Here is a 22945-nt window from a genome sequence, read left to right on the forward strand (position 1 = left end):
GATCAAAAGAACACGTTAATGTTAAAACCAAATCAGTTCACATCTGCCTGTTGGTTGCTGCAGCTCACACTCAGGCAGGTGCTTTTCAAGATCTTTAACCCCTTACAGACTGAGAAATATTTTTATAGACCACCAAATATTTTGCTAGACTTTGCTAGTTTTATTTTATCTAGCAGAATGTCTCAGCATAGAGGAAGAATACTGATTTAGAGCATGTTCCCATTGCTATCTAGATTGTTTAAGCTCAATGGACATGAGAATTCCAGGTACTGGGACCTTGGGTATCTATTGCATGCTGTTGGGGTAGGGCAAGATTGGCTTCTCACCGTCTTGGATAACAAGTCTGTCATAGTTGCATGAGCTGTGAGATTCTATGTCTAGGGCCAGGATATTGAACTCTACAGTGGATCCAGGAGCTCTGATAAGCCACACGCAGTCAGCAAAATTTCTGTAATTCATGGGCCAGCCCGGTGAGAAGAGGAATGAAGGTGTTTCTTCAGTTGTTACCGTCCCTCCGCATGCACCTGTCACGTACGAGAAGACAGAAATGAAAGCATCCCCTTTTTAAACTGAACACTCCCCTCGTATAATTTAAGATGACAGTCCTATAATTAAGCACAAGGGGGGCACAGTGATGATGTGTGCAGTCACAGGAATGCATTTCTTCAACTTCAGCTTGGACTGGGAGTACAAAACCTGAAAATCCTGACCGATAAGGATGTTTCTGTGCTACCTGGTACAGCAATGATGTGACCTATTTTACCATGAGGAATATCTAGCAAAAGACCTAGGAGCATCTACCAGAGTTTAACACAGGTTGCATATTGGAAAGGAATGGTGCATACATAACCAATAATACATAAACAATTTAGACCCTCTTGAAATTGAAGTACTTTTCTTTCTCCACTCCTAATGTCTCAGCTATATGTTTAGATCAAGATGGAGTCCTTGCTGGGATATCTAGTGGCTCAGTGCTCTCCCAGCACATAAATCCATTACATACTGCTACTGTCCTGGCAGAGCCCCAGGGATCCTTAGTCCCTCTGTCCCCAGAAATCTGCCTTCAGATTTAGAAAGAAGACATTACACTATGTCCTAGTTAGTCTTAACTTTCTCTTGTTGAACTTGCTTAGAGAAAATCAATGGTACAAAAAGCATATTCCCTCTCCTTCCAGGAGCTATTTGTCAGAGGTACATGATCATACTGAGCACATTCTCTTTATTTATGGATATGAGATGCATTATAGTGAAAGGTTTCATATCACAACGGCCAGTGATTTAAGAATGGTATTTCAAGATGGATACTTTTTCATGAAAGCATATAAAATGTTTAGCTTTCATGAAATACCTGTGTAAAGAAAAATGCCCCTCTATCAACATGCTTATTTTTAAAACACTGTAAAACAGTATATCTGAGAGCCCTAGAAATTGTTTTAAAAAGCTATTAAAATGCTTAATTAAAATGTCAATGAAAGCTTTCACTCCGTTAATAGCTAGGGCTTTCTCTTGTGTGGAAGTTGGTTAGGAGTTTTTTAAGTAAAGCTCAGTATATCACTGGCTATATCACTTTTAACCGTGCAACCCACTGAAAACCCACCTCTAGCAATGGTGCGTGTAACAGCAGAAGCATCCTCTGCATACCACTCCAAAAGAAAGCCTTTTCCAGTAACAGACAAATCTGACTGGAACTGGATTGTCATTGAACTGCCAGAGGATGCAAAAGAAGCAGGGTCTGCACCACAGTACGTTGCAATAGGACGGTCATGAATGGTGGGCCCATCATAAACCTGCAGAGAGAAGGAGAACGGTGCTGTTCCTCACACAGGCAGATTTTCATCCACCCCATACTTAGCAAGTTTCCAAGGAGAAAATTACTCTCTTTAAATGAGTGAGGGATCTTTCAGCAAATCCCAATGAGAGAGAAACCTCTCTTACAAAAAGCGGAACAAAATCTCCCTTTCCGTTATATACTGTTAATTGTGAAGCTTTCACAGAAGAGGAATCTGAATGGAAGCCATCAAATTCAGCTCATTCCCCATCACAGGGCTGCTCTTTGGGGACATGGACTGGCCTCCCACATTAAAAAAGTCCACTGGTACAATCTTGTTCCTTGCTGAGGAAAAAACCAACATGATCTGCAGGAAAAAAAGGCATTGTTTTTCTTTTTTTTTTTCCCTTTTCCCCCCTGAAGAACACGTATATTTTTAATTCTATCAAATAAATATACAATAATATTTTTTTCATTTTATGTATTTATAAGCCACATTCTTGGCTGGTTAAAAGATGCTTCTCTTTTGCCACCTTTCAGACCTATTTGTGTTCTTGTCCTCTTCCCCCCAGTAAAAAATGTCCAGTAGAGAAAGCTAGAAAATATTAAATAAACATTAACATTACATTGAAGATCTGATCCTTGAGTCAGGTTAAAAGTCAGCCTGATTCACACCCACTGAATGTTTAGCTGATTTAAGAAACTCATTTTGCTTTCAGAGGGACAGACAAAGAAAGGCAAGTTGAGTTAAAAGAAAGAAGATGCCGTTAAAATCTGACATGAGATGAAGGAAAAAGTGATATTTTCTTTTTGAACTAATATTAAATTTGAATATCAGTGAATTAATAATGAATTGAATATACTGAATATATTGAACTAGTATTAACTTTCTTTTTCCCAAAGATGAAAGAAAAGGATAATTAGTGAATCAGCTGGTTTAAAAAAAAAAAGAGAGACAAGAAGAGATTTACCTTATTTAACTAAGTAGTTATGTTTAGCTAAGTTCAGAAAGTTGTTGCCTCTATTGCTCCATTTTGCTTAGCACCATGCGTGCTGTATTTTTCAGCCTGATAAAAAGGCTAGACTGTATTACAGGACGGTACAGAAAAACAATCAAACAGGCAGAAGGAGGTACCTTCCTACTGCCAACAGCAAATTATTGATCCTGAGAGCAAAGAATGTGCAAGTAAAGGATTGTTGCTCATAGGATTTTAAAATAACCTTATTTTTGGAGGCACTGAGATGTTATTATCACTGTTGTCCTCAACTGAACCAGCACAGAGCAAAGTTCAGTCTGGTATCTGACCTGAAATTCTTGGATTTGAAAATTCAGGATTGTACCATTGTGGACTTATAAGACAACATAGCAAAAACAATAAGCCACACCAGATCCTCGGAAATTCTTCCCGTTCCTCTTGTAGGTTTCTCTATTCGTCATTTTTATCAAAGTTATTTGAAATAAAATATCTTCTCACAATGAAATCACCTTTAGCTTGTCATAACGGCATCTGTAGTGATTTTCGATATCCATCTGCAGGATACGGCCACGGATAACTTGTGAAGCATTAACGCTTATTCGCCACTGGTAATTGGAATTGTGAGGGTAACTTCTGGGCCACTGTGGTGAAGCTATTTGTCCTCCGTTTCCCACAATGTCATTTCCATACACTGAAAAACAAGAAAGAGACAACTAATGCCTTTAATTTACATAGATTAAAAGAAGCATTGGGGCCCAGCCTGGAATATAGCTTTCATTTCAGCCAATCTGACTTAATTTATGTAGGACTAGACAGCGCTGTGAGGCATAGACCTGTGTTTCAGACAGTCCTAGGATGCACATCTAATTATTTTCTTGTTGTGAGGGATGCAGTGTGCCCTTATCTGAAGGAAATTACCCGTTCGAGCCGTGTGGCTCTACATGTAGGAGAAGTGCTCTACATGCAGCAAGTCAGACTGATGTTTGCAATGGTCCCTTGAAATTTTGGATCTATAAACTGGCATCATTTCCTTTTCTTCTAATTCTGCTCCCTGGCTGATGGCATCTAGATCCAAACCGGAAGATGGACACTGTCATACTCAAAAAGCAAAATGGAAAGCTGGGAAAGAAATGTTTTTTTCTTAATTTATCAATTGCCTAATAAATGGCAACATAAACATCAAATACCATTGCTCACTCTCAGGTAGCAAAGACATATGGTCAGATATTTTTAACTCTAACAGGCTACTGGTAAACTTGGGTTGCCATACAAGTTTTTTGTATGGCAAAAAATAGCTCTTATTCGTATCTTCACAGCCCAATACTGCTGAAGGAAGAATCTGAAAATGAGGTGATAAACCATTAGAAAACAGTCAATGAAATAGAGGACATTTTATTTTCTGTAATCCATGGAATTTTTTGCTTCTGGAAGGATAATATGATCAATTTGAAAAAATATTGTCTGTTATGACAATTTAAAAAGACAGAATGTCATGTCTAATTCTTCTGATTATGTTATATTTAATATACTTACATACACACGAGTTCTGTTCTGACATGTTTTAGAGCATCTCTTTACATTCAGCAGATATTTTACAAAATATTTTTTAAGTGAATTCACAGCCTTGCTGCCATCAACAAGCATTTTCTAGTAGACTTTACAGGGCCAAATGTTCACTTTTTTGAATCATTTTGGAAGTGTTATGAAAGAACAGTAGTTTTCAATTAAATAACATTTACTTACAGTGAGAGAATGTGGCCCTGAAGCCAACAGCAGGGACTGAGCTGTCTGAGACAAATTTGACCCACAGGACATATCCAACAGTAGACGTATAATTTGAAGGCAAGGAGTTCCCGCAGAATTGTCCTACCAGTGTGCCTGTATCATTCCCTTCACGAATCTCCAGGTAATCTTTGGCGCAGCCGTCACTATCTTCCACCTGAAATGCTCTGTTTCAACAGCAGTAGAAGAGCATTAGCAGACATATGACTGGCACATCCTTCAGAGTTTGCCCTGCCAAGCCACAATTTCCCCTGTAGCTGGTATTCTACCGTAACAGTTAAGAAGAGGCAGCAACAAAACCCTCCAGAACCCAGAAGTCATTACTCATCACCTGGCAGTGCTGCTGATACAGGGCTCTTCCCTTTCTAGCCCCTTATTTTATGACAGAGCTTCAGTTTGCAAAGTTATCATTTTTAAACCGTTCTCAAACCCTTGTAATATTTCTTGGTTCTCCAACAACAACCATGGAACACAGAAAGCACCTGATATATAAAACAGATTTTTAATATAAGCCCAGGTCAGACTATTTACTGGGTATACATCTATTAGGTGCAGAGAATACTTTTAGCCTTACAAATCAGTTTGCAGCCCCTTCATATGTGTATTATTTCAGTACACTCTCTGGTGAGAAAACAATTTCCAGAGGCCTAGATTAATTTGTAGTTAACACCTCAGAGCTCAGAAATCCCTTAGCAGTTTCTCCACAATTAGAAAATATTACTGCTTCTCTGGCCTCTCTGAGTTTCACATAGCTGGGTGCACAAAATAATAATAAGGATTGCTATGAACATTTCTAAACCAATTTTTGCCTTAGAAAAGGAATGGGATTTAGTAATTAAATTCTAAATTATTGCACCAAGCTGAATGCTAAATGTATTCTAAAAATCATTATGTTATTCTAAGTGAAGTGCTTTGATTCAATCCAATATACTTTTCAGAAGCAGGCTATGAATATATAGTAAGGATTCCAGAGAGTGCCTGTTATAACCAATGCCCCAAATATTTATGTGTTCTGATTTTCTGGCAACAACTCCTCCCCTTCAGTCCTGAATATAGCCATATGTGTTCAGCGTACGCATGCTGTGAAATGGTTCCAACCACTCATCTGGATATACTTCAGACTAATTTAAAGCTAACCCTCAAATTGCAAGACAGGCATTTCTGTTCAGACTGAGCTGAACAAAATGAATGCCTCATGCCAACAAAACTTTATAAACCCCTAATATTAAATTAAATTAAAATAAATACTGCTTTCTAACACAATTACTCCATGTTTTCCAGTATTTTCAGCTTGCCTTTCAGCTATGTGTAACTGAAGAAAAAGAGTTTACATCTACTCAGTGTCCCTTTATATAACTGAATGTATGTTCCACTGATAGCTTCTGCTTCACATTAGATTTCTGTTTTGGTTCTGAAAAGTTGTTATTCATTATTCTGTAGCAAATATTTTGGAAAATGTTTTCAGGCTGTAGTACTTTTTCTCTGCTTCAGTGAGTAAAGGAGGAATAGAATGTCCTTTTTATTGAGTTAGTGAATCAGTACGTGCCTAACAAATTGCACCTTATGCAGTCAGCATGTTACTGAGCAAATTTTCCTTTTGTTCTGATTAACTGTAAATGCAGGTTTCAGAATTACTTTTCTTTTCCTGCTGATTCTTGATAAGCTTTGCAAAGGGTCAGTGTTCTCTTTCTTGGCAGCAGCCACTGTTTGATGCCGGGAAACGGAGAGGCTCAGAAATCCACATCATGGGTAAAGAACAACCTAACGACCCTGGTAAAGGACTCCACATTGTTCTGTGGATCATGCATGACTTTCCTGTCAGAAGTCTTCAAAGGAAAGTTACTTTGCTGAAGGGAAAACAAAATTCCTTCAGATACTCTCCTGGCCCCTGTTGTACCTCCACTGCTGTAATTGTTGGAGAAGTTTTGAAGACTTTAGTATCAATTTTAACCCTACAGTCTGTGGAGTATCTGGGCCCTTTATATTACTCAGCTATATAATAAATACTACAATGAATCTGGTAGTAAGGAAATAGTAGGAATTTCCTTTGTAAAGAAAAGGCAGAGCAATGCTATATTTCCCCTTCTTGTTTGTAAGCGAGCGAGAGCTGGCTTCTTCAGCATCCCATGTTGCTCAAACAATAAACGACCTATTTATATAATGCTGTGTATGCCTTGATAGAAGCAATGACTAAGACAGGAGAGCACTGATTGCAAGCTGCCACTAACCACTGCTGTGTTCTCTTTCCAAGTTACTCTAAAAACATGTTTCAGCTTTATCATCTGGTAATTACATTTCCTAATAAACACAGAGCATCCTTCCTTCAGGTCTGTTAAAGGGCTGAATAATAACCCCTGGCAATGCATTTACATGAAGGACAGCTGGAGCCGGTTGCCAGGGGAGCTGAGAATCATCCAGACACACTCGGTGTTGAGCGGATATGGCTCGGGATAGCCAGGGCTGTTGAAAGCTCCTCTGTCCATGTGGAAAGTACCCCCGCAGGCTGCAACAAGAAGGAGACAGCAGAGGCTTGAGAAGGATGACATAAAAGAAAAATACCTTGACAGAGCCATAGCATTTGCCAATGAAGAAAGCATTTCTCCTTGTCTCCTTGTTCTTTAGCTTGTTGATATACTTGCTGAGACCTTGGCCAAAAAAGAGGAAGGCCAATAGGGGATTTTTAAAGAGGGAATGTCAGAGAGACAAAGAGATACAGGATCTGTTCTTTTTCTTAAAAGTCAGAGGCATAAGGTAGCAACACCTATCATATGGACTTACATGATGATGATGCAGCATAGGTGGCATGGAAGCCCCTGGCAGTAATGTTGTTGGAGATGAAGTTCACCACCAAGGCGTTACCAAAAGAAGTGATAGGATGTGGTATAGTAGTGCCACAGTAACGGCCTGAAAGAGAACAAGCCAGAGAGAAAAAAAGGAGTGTTAACCATGTAATTACTATTGCTAATTTAACATTTGGGGTTAATGCCTGACAGCAAGCAGGAGTAACATTTGTTGCTTACAATCGCAGTTGTCAATTCAATCTACATAAAAATGAAATACTCCATTTCATTAGCACAGAACTCAACTCTGGTGGCAATTTTTTTAACAGAGGAAGGACCTCCTGCCCTCCAGGCACCCTAGTCACTGGCTGTTCTGTCATTGAGCTCCTTTTTGTTCACTCTATCCAGAAATTACAGCCTGATTGGAAAAAAAAAAAATCCCATCAAATGTATCTGACAGTAGTTTCCATTTCACTCAATTGGTTTCTGATGAAAAAAACAAGTGACAAATAACAGACCACTTCTCCTGTAATGGATTGTAACATGGAGATTAGGAATATGAATCATGATCTAGCAGAAAGGCATCTGGCAGCAAAAAGAAAGATAGCAGCTAGTATCCTGGTCCTCTTGCCAAGTGAAAGCCAAGGATAGGAGACCAAAAAATGAGTTCTGCTCTTAGGTACAAACCATTTAAATTGAGTGCAGCCCCATTCCTGCGAAGGGAGCATATACAAAAGTAGAATAAGGGAGAGCATAATCAGGTACAGATATTCCGAATTTCCCAGAAAGGAATTTGAGGCAACCCTGGGGATGTGAATGGAGTCAGGACCACCCTGTGGCCAGGGTTCTCTCATGGCTTCCTGGCAGTATAAGCGCTGAATTTTGCTGCTCCAGACTGCTTCTGCCACTTGAAGGTGATGGCTCAGGACAGAGATGTCGGGAGAAAGCTGTAGGAAATTCAGGAACAAGCAGAAAATCAGGCTTTCTGGGGCTTGAGGAAAATCCATTTTCTGCTCCCAGAAATCTGCATCTTTCTTCACCTATGTTTAGTGTGGGCTGTGCTTATGAGTGTGGGTTATGTTTTCGTACAGTTAACTAGGAATTCAGTTTAAACTGAATTGCTTGGTTCCCAATATTGTTCAGCTAAGGAGAAAGGAAAAGGCAGCTGGAGTCAACTCCAAACTGCAGGTTAGTAGGAATACAGTCAGAGCCTGGGAGGACTGTGCCATTCACACTGAAGACTTGTCCTCCATCCCCACTCTCCTCTGGCCAGAGTGGCCAAGGAGCTTCCTTTATCACAGAAAATCCATGAAACAGGAGGACGCTCACCGGAAACCTTCTCCTGCGTACCTTGGGTGTAGTTCAATATATGAAATAAACAAGGGAAAGGTACAATACCTCGAAGAGGAGCCTCGTAGTTATTCCCATCCAAAATCTCCACAAAATCCGTTGTACAGTTTTGTCTATTGTTTTCAATATCAAAGTCAGTGAATGAGAGTGTGACGTGGTTGACTGGCAACAGCAAAGAGTAAAAATTTAAAAAGAAGTTTGGCATTTCACAGAGAAATAATTACACGTAAACAAATGTACCATCTTTTCTTTTCTACCCTGAAGTCAATCAGTCCCTATAAAGCATAACATCTGAAGTATTTTAATCCCGGATATGTGGAGTGGATTTGGTGGAAGTGTGTTAATCCTTACTGCAAAGGTCCTGGTAAATCTCTTCATATTTCAGTACTTTCTAGTACAATCGACATTAGAACTGTAGGGTTTAACACATATACATGAATCTAAATTTCCTAATATCTGAACAGCTTTGTTATATACTGAAAGTGTCAGCAAATACAACACGGAAAATTTACACACATTCAGAAACAAAACTTATTTCTACACATCGTGACCTTCTGTCCTTTTGCAATCTATACTATAGATCCAGACAAAATGTGAATTGATGCTGCCCTGCTCCAGGCTTAGAAAGAGCTGGTTCTTTCATCGTTTTGTAACATTCCACATACATCAATTGGACTGGTTAAAGGATCATTAACTACCCTCAGCTATATTTGTACAGAATTGGATTTTCCACACCCTTGGACTGCAGGCTATGTCCTGAAAAAAAGGATTTCTGACTCAGGGTATTTTGGACTCTCGTATTGTTCTTGCTTGTCTGATATGAACAAAGGTGAAGTCCCAACTGGAAGAAGAGAGGCTGTCCTCAACACCAGTCTGTGGCAGTAGTTACTCCTGGCCTTAGAGCTCCTATGCAGTTCGAGTGGGTCAGAAAGAGTCTTACAATTTAGATGATAACTAAGTTTTGTCCCACATTGACCAAGCCTGAATTTGACACAAATATTTTGCTTCTCACTGGGCTACAATTAATTAGCTAGAATAAGCCGAAATGACAGACATGGACAGAGGCACTGCATTCAGCAGGGTGCCACTGACTGGCATTCAGCTGCATAGTCTGTGTTTGGCACTCTTTTGTGTCCTGTCCGGTCAATCAATTACAGCTATCAATGCAGGTCCTCAGGATACAAAGCAAAAAGGAAAAACACAGTGGGTGGCAAGAGCAGGAGACTTGTTGGCCTTCTCAGTAAAAGCAGAGCAGGAACTCTGCTGTGGTTTGCCACTGGCTAAATCGATTGTATATGGCTATGCCCTGTAATGCCGTGTGACTGGCATAATGAAGCCACATGTACCTGTAATGTGTGGTATGCGGTGGTCCTGGTGGTAAGTGGAGGAAGTCACTACGTACGTAGGCTACTTCCTATACAGCATTTTTCTGGTCTCTTATACTGATGTGAATCAGGAGACAACAGTTAAGTATGAGTTTTCAACCTGGATCCAGGAAAAGATTGTCTTCAAAAATAAATGTTGTGTAGGTGAGGAACAGCTTTGATGATGTCTTTTTCACATATTTGTATAAGAACCTATGCTAAAAAAAGTGTTGCTTATCTCCTCATCTTTGTTTTGGTGGTTTTTTTGACAAATTAATTTTCATTTTATAACTTAGCAAAATAAACTTATAAATGTGGTTGGAACATTCTATGATTTTAACAACAATGGCTAAATATCAGATGAACAACTGAAGTTCAGTAGTTGCTATTAAAAACAGAAATTTATTTTAAATGATGTTAGCAGGATACTATTAGCCAACTGTTAATATTTTTTAGGAATCTTAAACAATGTAAAGGTAATACTGGGTATTAAAAGGAATACCAGTATCTGATGGAAAATATTTGGTGTTTTATGATCAATCATAAATCTGTCTAAAATTAGACAGGAACATCTGAGGGTATATCTATGTGCATAAGACCAGTTTATTTATATTCTTTTTTATTTGTATTTTAAATTGAAATTCCTCTGTACCTTTTCTCATTATTTAATTAAAATTTCATTTTCTTATGTTAACAGCATAGACTCGATCTAACACAGCTCTAGCTTGAAAAATCCAGACCAAAATAAGGTTGGCTAAATACAAGTGCTTTAATTATATATAAGCCCTTAGATGTGAATCCAAGTTCACATAGTATTCAACACCTCATTTATAATTGCAACACTTGTGTCACAGTAAATCAGCTAAGATGACAAAATTGTAAACTGTTTTCCTCACTATGCACTAAATCTACAGTAAAATCAGACTTAGGACAGATTAGGAGAGCCACACTTTCCAACTACCAGGATGCAGAACTTCCTAGAGAAATAAAGGAGGAATTCTATATTGTTATTACAGAAAAGAAGATGAGGATGTTAGTCATCCCAGCTAACTATAAAAAATGTTTTTACTTACATGGTTCCTGAGCCTGAATAATCCAGCTGCAGTTCTGATTGTTTGGGTATTTGGCAGGATACAGAGGAGAGGAAATTGCTGCCCCAACTGAATCTGACTCTATGAAACTTCCGCATGCTTTAGAATTAAACACATATGCACACATATACACACATAGATATTTACATATACAAAACACATATCTTCTTACATTCTGTAGTGAAAATGAATGCATAAAGTTTAACATGCTACATCAATGTGAAATGAGGATAAAATTTACAACAGTAATTTATCAGAAAAAGAGACTTAAGGACTAGCTCCCAGCACCGGGTGTACTTTCTTGACGTGGATGCACAGGCCATGCTGCACCTGGCTGACCATCTGGGAGAAGCCAGAGTGACTTGGGAACAGACTTCATCTTTATCAGCTCCTCATAGCCCAGAAGATCAATCTTGGTGCCAAGATAACTTGGTTTCAGGGTAGTGCAATCATACACCCATTTCTCTGATCATTTGCCTATGTTGGCAACTAAGAAGGAAAAAATCATAAGAAACTCTCGAGAACCTTCCAATGCCCACGGATGGCATCACATTGCATTGGCATGATCCTCTTGTGAGCTCCTTCAACAAAACTGCAATTGTGTGAAATGTGCAAGAGCTTGGCTGACTGCATAACTTTGGCTAACAGTGCTAAGTGCTGCCATGCCTCATTTCTAAGCATACCGACTCATCATAAAACCCCCAGATCTGAGTTTAACACACAACTGCTTTAAACAGCAAGGTGGGGAGTTAGGTACCAAAGACTGAGATTCATTTATCGTGCTGTGCTGCCTAAAACATCCAGCAGGAGATGGGACTTACAGGGTTTTCTCAGGAAGAGGGAAGCTGCGTTGCCTACATCCTAGGTAGGGAGCACTTGCTCACCAGGCATGTTTTGTGCAGGGCCTAGTCCAGTAAATGTGCTCTGAGAATGTTTAACAGATTAGGCTCTCATAGCTGTTAGTCAGAAATGCCTAATTAGGTATCTAACTAGTACCTCAATAACTGGGGTTCCTGAGATTTTTGCTGATGCAAATTCATCCTTTTCTTTATAATTCTTCACAATATTTTCAAAGAAAAAAAAATTCCTGGGAAAAGTACTAATTTATAGTGAAAAGAATCCTAAGAAAAAAATGAGAGAAAGAGATTTTCTTTGCAAAAACTAAATGGCCATATCTTCAGGAAAAAATGTTTCCAAAGTTATTGTGAAAAAAACAAAAGAAAATCACCAATCATCAAATAGTATGTAATTTCATGAAGAATTCTGCCCAGTGTCATTTTTCATTAAGAAGGAAACCACGTAAAATACCAATTAGTCCTCCACAAATTGGATAGTTGATGTTTGGCAGGGTTTGCAGGCCTGAATCCATGGACTTCATCAACAGCACCACACAGAATTCTTTTATAGCTTTTCAGATTCATGCGCATGGATAGACATATAAAATGTTATTTTGTCACTAGGTCTGTGGAAACTGCCAGTTGCACATTTTTCTCAGGACAGTTATGGGTAGCTAACTCTCTAGGGAGGAGGAATAAGAGGCAACTGATGTGTGCTAGATGCCTTGCTATAAAAAGTACATTTTTTTCTCCAATCAAAGAATCTAAGATGATCCTTAGATTTTAAATTCTTTAATCTATAATTTGGAAAAATTCGGTCCTGTTGAAGATACACACTGGTATGCTGCATGTATAGAAACAACACTTCCTGTTACCAGCTGTGCTAAAAGATTGTGTCTAATACAAGCAAACTAATGATTAGATAAATATGCATTAATGTAAATGACAAAATTACCTTCAGTAAAGCGAGCACTGAAGCCCCTGTGCTGGATGGTTAAATCAGAGTGCAGTCGGATGTACATCAGATTCTTGGAGGATGTGATAGGAGGAGGATGCTGTGTTCCACAGAGTTTTCTAAGAAGTGGTGCTTCATTGCTAGGACCATCAAATACCTGTTATGAAAAGATCAAATGAAGTGTTTGGTTTCAATAAGAGTATTACGAAGACTTTTATTTCATTCCCTCTCTTACGTTTCATACATTTTGATCCTGATACAGCCCTAGTATGGGCAGTGCAAACAAACTATGCATTGCCTATCCTAATTCTGTGGCCATTTCCAAAAAATGCATGTATTCCAGGCTGCAGCTACTGTAGCCTTTATAACAAAAATGCATCAAGTAACCATCGTCCTCTGTGTGTATCTGGTGTGGAAGCAACTCTCCTTTAGCAATCCAGATATCCCCATACATTTATTGTTTTCTGTTAATGGCTAACATGAGTTCCCGTGTAGCTTTTTTTTCAGTTAAACCCTACGTTTTGCCTCAGTAAAGACTTCTAAATTGGCCCTAACATGGAACTAGTGCACAGGTGGGAGCTATGACTGTGTATAAAAAGAGAAGACATTAGGATTATGGTTTTTAGATACATGTACCCAGCATCAGGATCAGAGTCCATATATCTATGCTTTATAATAGCTTTAGGGTGCTGAATTATTACACACATATACATGAAGTGTTATTGAAGCAGAGGGTAAAGAAAAGTAAAAAAAAGGGAGGAAGAAAGCAAAGATGGTTTTACAAAACTTCACTTTTAGTTTTACCACAAATGCCTTCCTTCTCTTTTTTCCTTTTACAGCTGATACTTTTTTTTCCTTCCTCTGTTTCACAGTCAGGAAGAGAAGGATAGTGAAGTTAAAACCAGTGAGTTTCTAGCTTAAGCGACATCAAACTTATAACAAGAGAAACTACAGAGATGGAACAACGGCCACACTCTCAGTGTGTCCCACTAATCTTCCCTAGCACTGCAGCAGACGTGATTTGTTGCTGCTGTGTTTGGAGCCATAGGCCAGTCTCAGAGCCCTTGTGCCTAGTTTCAGAAGTGATGAGTGCTGGAGCCATCAGCAGTTGCATGACCCACAGAGGAAGAGCCTTTGGGCTACTGGGTAGCAACAAGAGTCGAATGCAGTTCCTGTTTCAGCATTAACGTCCTGCATTACCATAGGCACGTCATTTAATATAACCTGTGACTCAGCTTCCTATAGCAAAATGGAGAAAAATATGGATAAAAATATGGGTAAAAGAGGACTGGAAGATATTCAGGTGCTAGGATGTTAAAAGCTACATAAAAGCCCACTTTGAGCAAAATAATGCCATTGGATTAAAAAAATGTACTTCTTATTAAGATTGTCTTCTTTTATTTCAAAATCCCTCAAATTCCAGCAAGTCTGTGCAATGCAGCACCAATGAATTAAAAATTTCAAACTAGACTGCATAACACAATGCAATGTTTCTGCCTCCAGTATTCAAAGGCCTTTGAGCACATTAGTGAAAAAAATACATAAAAACAGTAGCTGAGAGAAAGGTGACCTGTCTCAAATAAACCTCAGAGCTGAGAAACAAAGGACAAAACTCCTGCTTAATCCACTGACATACCCTACATAGCCAATGCTGTATTCATGAATTAAACATTTGCCCTTGGGCCTTTAACACTAGCTAGCTGTGTGGGACCTTGTGATGGAGTATTAAGTGTACTGCAGTGTCTGTAAAAATCAGTACCTGGTAAAGAGATCCAAAATATCCATCCATTCAACCTTCTCTCTTGGCATCCTGCCACAATCAGCCCTTTAATACATAGTGTGCAGTGTTTATTCTTCCTCTGCACATATATTCTGTATATAAATCAGACTGCCTGGAGTTAAAAACCACAAACCATGGAATGTGAAAAAAAGTAATGACTAACAAAATAACCCTTAGGAATTAAGGTACTGTCTTTCCTTAGACAGTAGTGAGAGGATTTTATCTGAATGCTAGAACTGAGAATAAGCATTGCATTGACAGAGCATAGAGAGAGGGCCTGACTACAGTCCACATAAACTGCTGGGTTTGATGGATCTGTGCCACTCTGCACAGATGAGGATATGACCATTGACACATGGACTGTTGTGAGACTCTAGTAGTTGAGCTTTCTCACTCGGGAAGATATTAAGGATGAGTAACGTAAGAGACTAAGTAGGCATTTCATTCCAAGAGCTTTCTGGAATAAAGAAGTCTTTCTGTGGTAATACTGGGTGAAGAGCATGAAGTCAGAGGAATGTTTTCTAAATCAAGTGGATTTGCTGCTTCTGGGCAGCTTGCTTGAAGAATAGTACTCTCCCCTCTTTCAGAAACCCAAAAATTATTCCTAGCCTTTACACTCGCTAAAAATCTGATTCAAGCAACCGTTTAGCATAAGCATTAGTGAGATACAGCAGCAACTCCTAGGACTTATGGCAGCTACAAGTTAAGTAGGAACAGTAACACATGGATATTGTATGGCTTCATCGTTTTTGCTCACCTGCTATTTATTAGCTTAAACTGTTTTATAGGGAGGATTTCAGTCTTGAATCTAGATCAGAAACCACAGTATTCACACACTAGTTCAGGAAAGAGTTGTGTCTCTCTGCAGCTTCTTAAAGTTATTTTGAAAACATCTGAGAAATGCATTTCTGTGGCTGCATGAGTAAAGGAAAATGATGCATCTGCTTACTTAAAAGCCAAGTTTCAATTTGCGCTGTGCATAGCAGCAATTTGCTCTTCTCTTCCCTTTCCACGATGAACATAACTGAGTGACTCATTGCCTTCTTGTTCAAATGTGTCCTGCATTTTGCAAAAGCACATGACAAAGGAAGATAATTTTTGTCTTCCGAGCCATAAAAACTCCAGATATTTCTAACTGTCCTCTCTTGGAAGATCCTCTCTGCCAGCACCTGGAACAAATGAAGTCGTACGTCCTTTCTAGCTCCCAGAGGCTTACATTTCTACATTCCTGCGTACTACTTGTTATACTGCAACAGGAAAGAAAAATAACATTTACTTAATCAAAGCCACTGAAAAGAACAAACTATTTCTCCCTCCCCTTTTCAGTGCCTTGTGCTACAAGCGCTGCCTTCCAAGGCACGTCCTCCTCAAGTCTCCAAGTACTTGAAACTCTTACTGACCTGCACTCCTTGTGTAGCATCAGATACCATACTGGTTAAACACATGGGCAAAAAATACAGGAATTAGTGCATTCACTATTTCTTTCCCTCTACTTTCCTTCAAAGAAACAAATTTGTTTGTTGTAAGACACACTCTCCAGGTAGAAATGAGCTGGTACACAAAGAGAAATGAAAAATTTATTCCTTATGTATGGTGACAGTGGCAGCAAAAAGTCTTCTCAAAGATCTTACGCTTTCTACAGAGTATAACGGAGTTATATTTGAGATCAGAGAAAGTAAAGGCTATACATCCTCATTTAGCAGATGAAGGTATGTTCATCTGTTCTGAGAACAGATAAGGTACAGAACTGAGGCATAGAAACTGAGGAATCAACTGAATTTAGGCAGCTAAGTAAATGAAGAATGTGCTTTTTGGTGGCCTGGACTACTCTCTGCGCACTCTATCCATTGACTCTAAAGGGAGCTCAGAGCAGTTACACCGTGAGTTACCGCTACGGGCATAGAATTAATTTGGCTGAACCTAGATCTGTGCTCAGATTCACGCGTGAAATCATTGAGCAGAACTGAAAAACACACTGGGCTTTTTGGAGCTGCAGCATAGCCAAGAAGCAGCAGACATGAGTATTTTCCCTCCCTCCATTTTGCTAACATAACAAATGTGCAATGGAAAACATTACAGAAAAAAAATACATTTTCATGTGTTCTCCATAGAAAGGAATTTACAGTAGAAATATTAAAAAAAAAAAAAATCTTGAGTCATAACGCAGGGAAAAATGACTGGGTCTAGAAGGGGAAGGATGAAGGAAAAGGCCATTGGTACACTCAAGGGTGGAGGAGAGCCCCAAGAGATCTCACAGAGCAAATAAAATCCATAAAGATAAGTAAAAATTTAAGAAATAGAAAAGGGTGGAACCACTGTGTTACTCATGTTACTCATACACAGTAGTTGTTCCTATATTAGAGAGAGGGAAACAACCCACCAGCTTCCTTAGCTGCCCATATTTTCCATTTACACAGATTTTGGAATGCAATTCCTAAACCATTCACAGTCAGACGTCTACTTATATATTTCCAGGCACTCTCTATCCCCTCACTCTGTTCTCCTATTACTGTATGAGGCATACAGCAAGCCTTGGAATGAGATGAACACAAATCACATCCAGGTGTTGGTAACAAGTGATTTTCTGCTTATTGGCATACCAGGTAGAGAAAGAAACCTCATCCACTCCTTTCTTGCCCTGCTGGTCCCCCTACATTAGCACTGAAGAGTTCTTCTCTACCTCATACACCAGAGCCTCAGAGCCCTTCATTATCTCTTGGCTTCAAATCAGCATTCTCCCTCATCCATTTTCAAACCACCCTCCGCTTGGTGGGCAGTGATTGATGCCTGCATTAAATTTAAATCTCCCTCCCTGCTCACATTGCTGCTTCGGTTGTGTTTGCACAGCTGGGGCTGACGGGCAGCTTCCTGGTCCTCCGCCACCCCTCAAAAAAACAAAAAGCAGAAGCAGACAACAGCTACTCATATGGCAATAGAGGAAAAGGGGTGTTACTGCACTGCAATGATCTGCAAAGTCCGCTCATGCAAAGAGTTCTGCCACAGCCATCTCCTCTGCCAACTGAAGGACTGATGCCTTTCAGGCATTAAAAACCCAGTGCCTATAGCCGGCCTATAAAGGTAATGGCAGTTGTGCCTGTAACTGCAAGGAGCTCATGGAGCTGAGTACTCTACAAAGTGTTTAGATAGGTACATACATCCATTGGCATCAGGTTTAAAAGAGAAACTTGTATATCAGGTCTTTTCAGAATTTAGCCCTTAATTTGTGAAAATTTTTTTGGCATTTTTACCAGTACTGCCATTTCAGATGGCCTGTGTTTCTGTCTGGCAATCTGATTTTCTACTCCTGTGCAATATCACAGAAGACTTGGAAATTTTTCCAATAGATTTTCCATTTCAATGATCCCCCTGAAGTAGTTAAACAATTTAAATAAAAAGACATGACCATATTTCCCTATGCTTCAGAACCAGAAAAAAATGAACAGTCATTGTACAAAGACGCTTTGTGGCCAAATGAAATCTTCAGTTCTGCTCAGCAAGAGGGGGACACATTTCCTTTTTTCTGGTTCAGGACAAAAAAGCTTTACGAGGCAATGCTGTTAAAACTGATGCTGTTTTCAAAAGAGTCTCAGTTCATGCCAAATTGAGTTCTCTGTGAACGACAGTTTATCAAGGAGAGGAAAGCTGGATTTTGGGCTACAGCCACTGTGCTTTATCCGACTGGTACTGATCACACATGCCTTTGTATGGAGTGAAGTGCAATCTGACATCAAAGGTCAGGATTTCATGTCCCTGCTCCCAAAAGGCCAAGTGGAGACGTGGAGATTTCTTCATTGTCATGCACTGATAGAATAGCAACTTGAATTTCTGTGACATCAACAAAAGCTCACAAACCAACAGCAATGTGAAGCTTTTAGGAGAGCAGCAGCTCTAATGAAGCAATTAAACAGACAGCCAAGGAGCACCTGAATACACAGTGCATAAAGAAAACCAGCCAGCCACATCCCTCTGGATGTAGACCTCCCTCTCTCCTGAGTTTGTAACAGAGTGTGGGCGATCTATTATATATGTGGACAGTCCATCCTATGGCTTGGAGCAAGCTGTGGTAAACTGCACTATAAATGGGAAAGGGTGTCATAATAACAGCCATCTATGTATGAGGTTATTCCTGCAGTACTAACTACAACTCACACCACCAAAAGGAAAAACGTGGTGCCAGGATGCAGCATGCACTGCTTTCAAGAAAAGATCCTTCCAGATATAAGCGGGAACCTGGAAGAATGCAGAAATGCATTTGTGAAGCCTGCTTCATTGGTGAAGCAAAGGGAACTAGATCAGAACTATTTAGCTGTAAATTTAAGACTTAGCTCATCAGTGAATAAATATGGCTGTGCAACTACCAGTCTGAAACCAGCTGCAGCCTAGGTTGCACAGTAAGCTTCCTCTTTTGCAAGCATTTCACCAGACTCATTAAGGAAACTTTTGAAATTTCTATTGTTACTTACTGCAACATTGTCATAGTTACACGAATGGTGATTTTCAATGTCAAAATCCGTGAAATTCAATAGGACTCTGTGGCTGAAGTCCACTTGGATAACCCAAGAACAATCTGTGTTGTTATTATAAGGTTGAGGATAGTTTGGAGAATGGATTTCCCCACTGGTAGCTTGGAAAATACCACCACAGCCTGAAAAAGACATAATCAGTTTTAATCACAAGCTCTTTTATGCTTAGCGAGATTCCACCTCTATTTTTAAACTAAGGGAAGAACACCTCCATCTTCGTATTTTCTACATTAAACTTTTGTAAGATGAGTGCTCCAACTGTTGAAGTGTCCTGTCCGCAACAAAAATCAATGGAAATGACTATCAGGAAAGTATAACATTAGCATTATTGGTGAATATGCAATAACAATGCTTGTGAGTAATGTTTCTTTCTAGCCCCAGGCTGGTAGTAGATGTTGTAAAGGCTGAAGCATTAGTGCTGGTATTCCTCTATCCTAGATATTGTAAAAGCAATCAAAAATACCGTTCATATGAATGCCACAGACCTAGCATACTGAGAAAGCAATGACTAGGCCTAGCTGAGCATAGGGCTGAGAAAACCATTTCTGAAAATATCAAGACAGCTAGGAGCTCCGCTTTCCCCACGAGCAGTACAACAATTGCAAGCCTGAAGTTTCTATTTCTCTACCCATGCTGTTGAGGGCTTCCTGAGGACTCCACCCTCAGGTATTTCTGACCAGAACAGCTCCAATGCCCATGAATATCTAAATAGCCTTGAATGATGGATCTTGTGCGGGAAGTGCCAGGGCTTTCAATAGGACTAACACAAACAAATGGACTTTTATATGTTGTAAAGGGACGGAGGAGGGTGAGAGAAAGACATCGGGACTGCTGTAGATAGAGGCAGCCTGCTGGAAGGATAAAAACTATACTGTTACTACGTTCCGGTGAGCGGGTATTTTAGAGGCTAGAGCGGGGTTGGAGTACAACAGGCAAGATGCTGTAAAGGGATGAGAAAGCTTCAGGGGGCCTAAGTAGAAAAAATAAGCTGCCAGATCTCGGAAGGGGATTAATTCAAAGGACTATTGTAGACTTCTTTTATTCAAAAAAATTCTTGTGCCTTTCTCATAAAACTTGTGAGAATGGAGAGGTATAAACCTTGACAAACTAATGAATCAGTGTGCTTAATCAAGCAATACTGCAAGAATTAAAATCTGCCTCTCCTTGCTTTTCATTGCAATTATTTTCCAATAATTGGCCTTTTCATAAGAACTTCTATGTAGAGACATGTGGTTGGGTCTTTTAAGCATGTCTCTTTTACTGATTACCAGTAAGGCTTTGAACAAATAATCACATGGGGGATGGATGAACCTTATAGAGTTCAAGTATTTACTAATCACTCCAAATATTTTTGGAGTCCGCCGAGTTCTCCAAGTTAAGCCACGTTCTCAGATATTTTTCACTTTACAGTTTAAAACCAAAAGCATCATTCAGCTAATAAAGGACTCTGTGTGGGTGAGTGGGCGGGGAGAACTGCTGGCATGCAAAAGTTCTTTTCTGATTACAGGGATGTCTTGATTAATTATGTAGAGAAGAAACCCCAACAAGGTAGACTGTTACAAAATACATGGATAGGCCTAGATTTCAGCTAGTTAGACAATTTTTTCCTCTGTGTGTTTTTCAGCATCTCTTAGTGTTACTAAATCCAGTAACACCCAAATTCTCCTTCAGTTTTCAGTCCTATGCTGTTTGACTACTTTAAATGCTTGCATGGCTGATCCATGATTCTCAGACTTCCTGAATTTCTCCCGGTATTAATCAGCATACTCACCGCCTGGATTTTCTTGCCAGGAGGCATTAAAACCTCTCCCTGTCACTGCTGCATCTGTCTTGAAACGGACAATGGCTGAATTGCCAGTAGTAGAGACTCGCAGTGGGTTCTGTGCTGATCTTGAAACACACAGCTGGGCTACTCTAGGAGAGAGGAAATCAGGGCCACCATAGACCTAGAAATGGAAGAAACACTGTCAAAGTTTCTCAAAGAGACTGTCTGCCACACAGAATACATGAGAACTGTTTAGCTCGGAGAAAAAAAAATCTGTAAGTATTGAAAGTGATTCCACATTTTGAAATGTAAAGTAGCTAATAAAGTTACTTTCTCTGCAGGTTTACTTGGTATCTGAACCACCTGGCACAAGTATGAAATTCTAGATTATTTCAAAACAAGCTTGCATTAAATAAGAATTTTCTGCTTTGGGGACTTTGCCACATTCTTCTTCCCCCATCCCTCCAGGGTTAGCACCTTGTTTCTGTGGGGATATAAACACACATTTTTTTGTGTGCTTGTGCAAATAAACTGTATCTCTTTGCAGGAACTGGTGGTGATATTTTGCACCCTTTATGTATAAAGGCACAGTTAAGATTGATTTTTAAATTGGGGCTAGATTTCATCACTTTTTCTGATAAAACAAAAAACATTGCAATTTTATTGACTTCAATGGCAGAATCAACATCCAAACTATGGGATTTCGATCAAGTAAACTACATTTTAATAATACTCTTCAGAAACAAGAATATATATCATACATATTTCCCACAGAAGACAGGTTTTGACTTTTAAGAGTAATTATTTCCTACTCAGAAGAGTGTGCCTTAAGCAGTTATAAACCAGAAAACCACCACTCTCTTCATTAACATCAGCAGCAGTATTGTGTACTTTATAACGCATTTTTGAACCAATTCAAGTGAATTAGATGGCAGTGCTGAAGCCTTGCTAATCCTGTTTCTTGTTTTCCAAAAGGGATGTGGGATTTTAGTTTGAGCCCATTTATACCTGGTGGAATGGGCTCACCTTTCTTAGTCTTCCCTCTCAAAGCTGAAGAAAACACACATGCTCAGTGCGATTTTCAAAACCAGACATGTGATTTTGGTGCCTAGTGCCTTCAGTGTTTGAATTTTCTTGGCTTCTTGCACGCTAATGAAATGCCATCTGATATTAAGGGTCTCCCGCCTTCCATTGGTATGTCCGTAGTAGGACAGCAGCTGCAAAAGTCAGCTTGACAGTAACCTCAAACGTGAAAACTGTTAAAGAGATACACCAAATAAAGAGTGTGCTATTGTCTTTCAGCAACTGAACTAGCAATAGATAGATTCTCATTGTATCAGCATATATTATGTATAAATCCTAAAGCTAAACTAGAGAATGGCAAGTTATAACAACAAAACCAGGGAATAGGAAGATAAGGCAACAAATCCTATCAGGATTTTCCCACCAGTAGCATCTCAGGTCTGCTCCAATATTTTATTAGTCCAGTAAACGTCAAAAAGGTCAAAAAAAGCAATCCATGAATCTCTCTCAGAAAGTGGCAGTACTATAAGAACCAACGTTTTTTATGGCCCTTTTGCCTCTGATCTCTTCTAGATGAGGGGAAACTCAGTATTTTAATAAGCTCTGCCAGATACTTTTTAACCCCAGAAGAAGTTTGTGTTCTGTCCAAGCTAAATATCTGAGCAAGTCTTACAAATAGCTGAGCTAGTCCCACCACCTCCAGGGCTAAGTGTAGCGCATTGCTACATAATTTGATTGATTGTGTGCTCACTAACTGCTCATGATGCCTGACACTGCTCTGCTGTTAGAGGTATAAGGGAAAGAACTTTTTTTTTTAACTGGAAAAAATATTCAGTGACTCCAGGGTAATGTGAGAGCTCAGAAGCTGAAGCTTGCATCCCCAGAAGAAACAAGGAGTTAATTTTTTTACAAACATCATAGTCTGTTAGATATTCAGAAGACTGTATTTTG

The 22945-nt window shown here is 39.4% G+C and overlaps 1 protein-coding gene across 1 annotated transcript in view; it reads right to left on the bottom strand.

Annotated features, from left to right (window-relative positions):
• Nucleotides 1–22945, bottom strand: part of CUBN (cubilin) — a 148300-nt gene that overhangs the window by 52409 nt on the left and 72946 nt on the right. The window contains exons 30-40 of the mRNA XM_050915645.1: nucleotides 20978–21152; nucleotides 19147–19328; nucleotides 12904–13060; nucleotides 11095–11211; nucleotides 8706–8819; nucleotides 7306–7431; nucleotides 6898–7030; nucleotides 4489–4694; nucleotides 3255–3436; nucleotides 1598–1787; nucleotides 327–524 (exon numbers count right to left, since the gene is read on the bottom strand). Of these exons, the coding sequence (XP_050771602.1) occupies nucleotides 327–524; nucleotides 1598–1787; nucleotides 3255–3436; nucleotides 4489–4694; nucleotides 6898–7030; nucleotides 7306–7431; nucleotides 8706–8819; nucleotides 11095–11211; nucleotides 12904–13060; nucleotides 19147–19328; nucleotides 20978–21152 (1780 nt within the window). The remainder of the gene's footprint in view (nucleotides 1–326; nucleotides 525–1597; nucleotides 1788–3254; nucleotides 3437–4488; nucleotides 4695–6897; nucleotides 7031–7305; nucleotides 7432–8705; nucleotides 8820–11094; nucleotides 11212–12903; nucleotides 13061–19146; nucleotides 19329–20977; nucleotides 21153–22945) is intronic.

This window comes from Gymnogyps californianus, chromosome 2 (genome assembly GCF_018139145.2).
Source record: "Gymnogyps californianus isolate 813 chromosome 2, ASM1813914v2, whole genome shotgun sequence".
Taxonomy (NCBI): domain Eukaryota; kingdom Metazoa; phylum Chordata; class Aves; order Accipitriformes; family Cathartidae; genus Gymnogyps; species Gymnogyps californianus.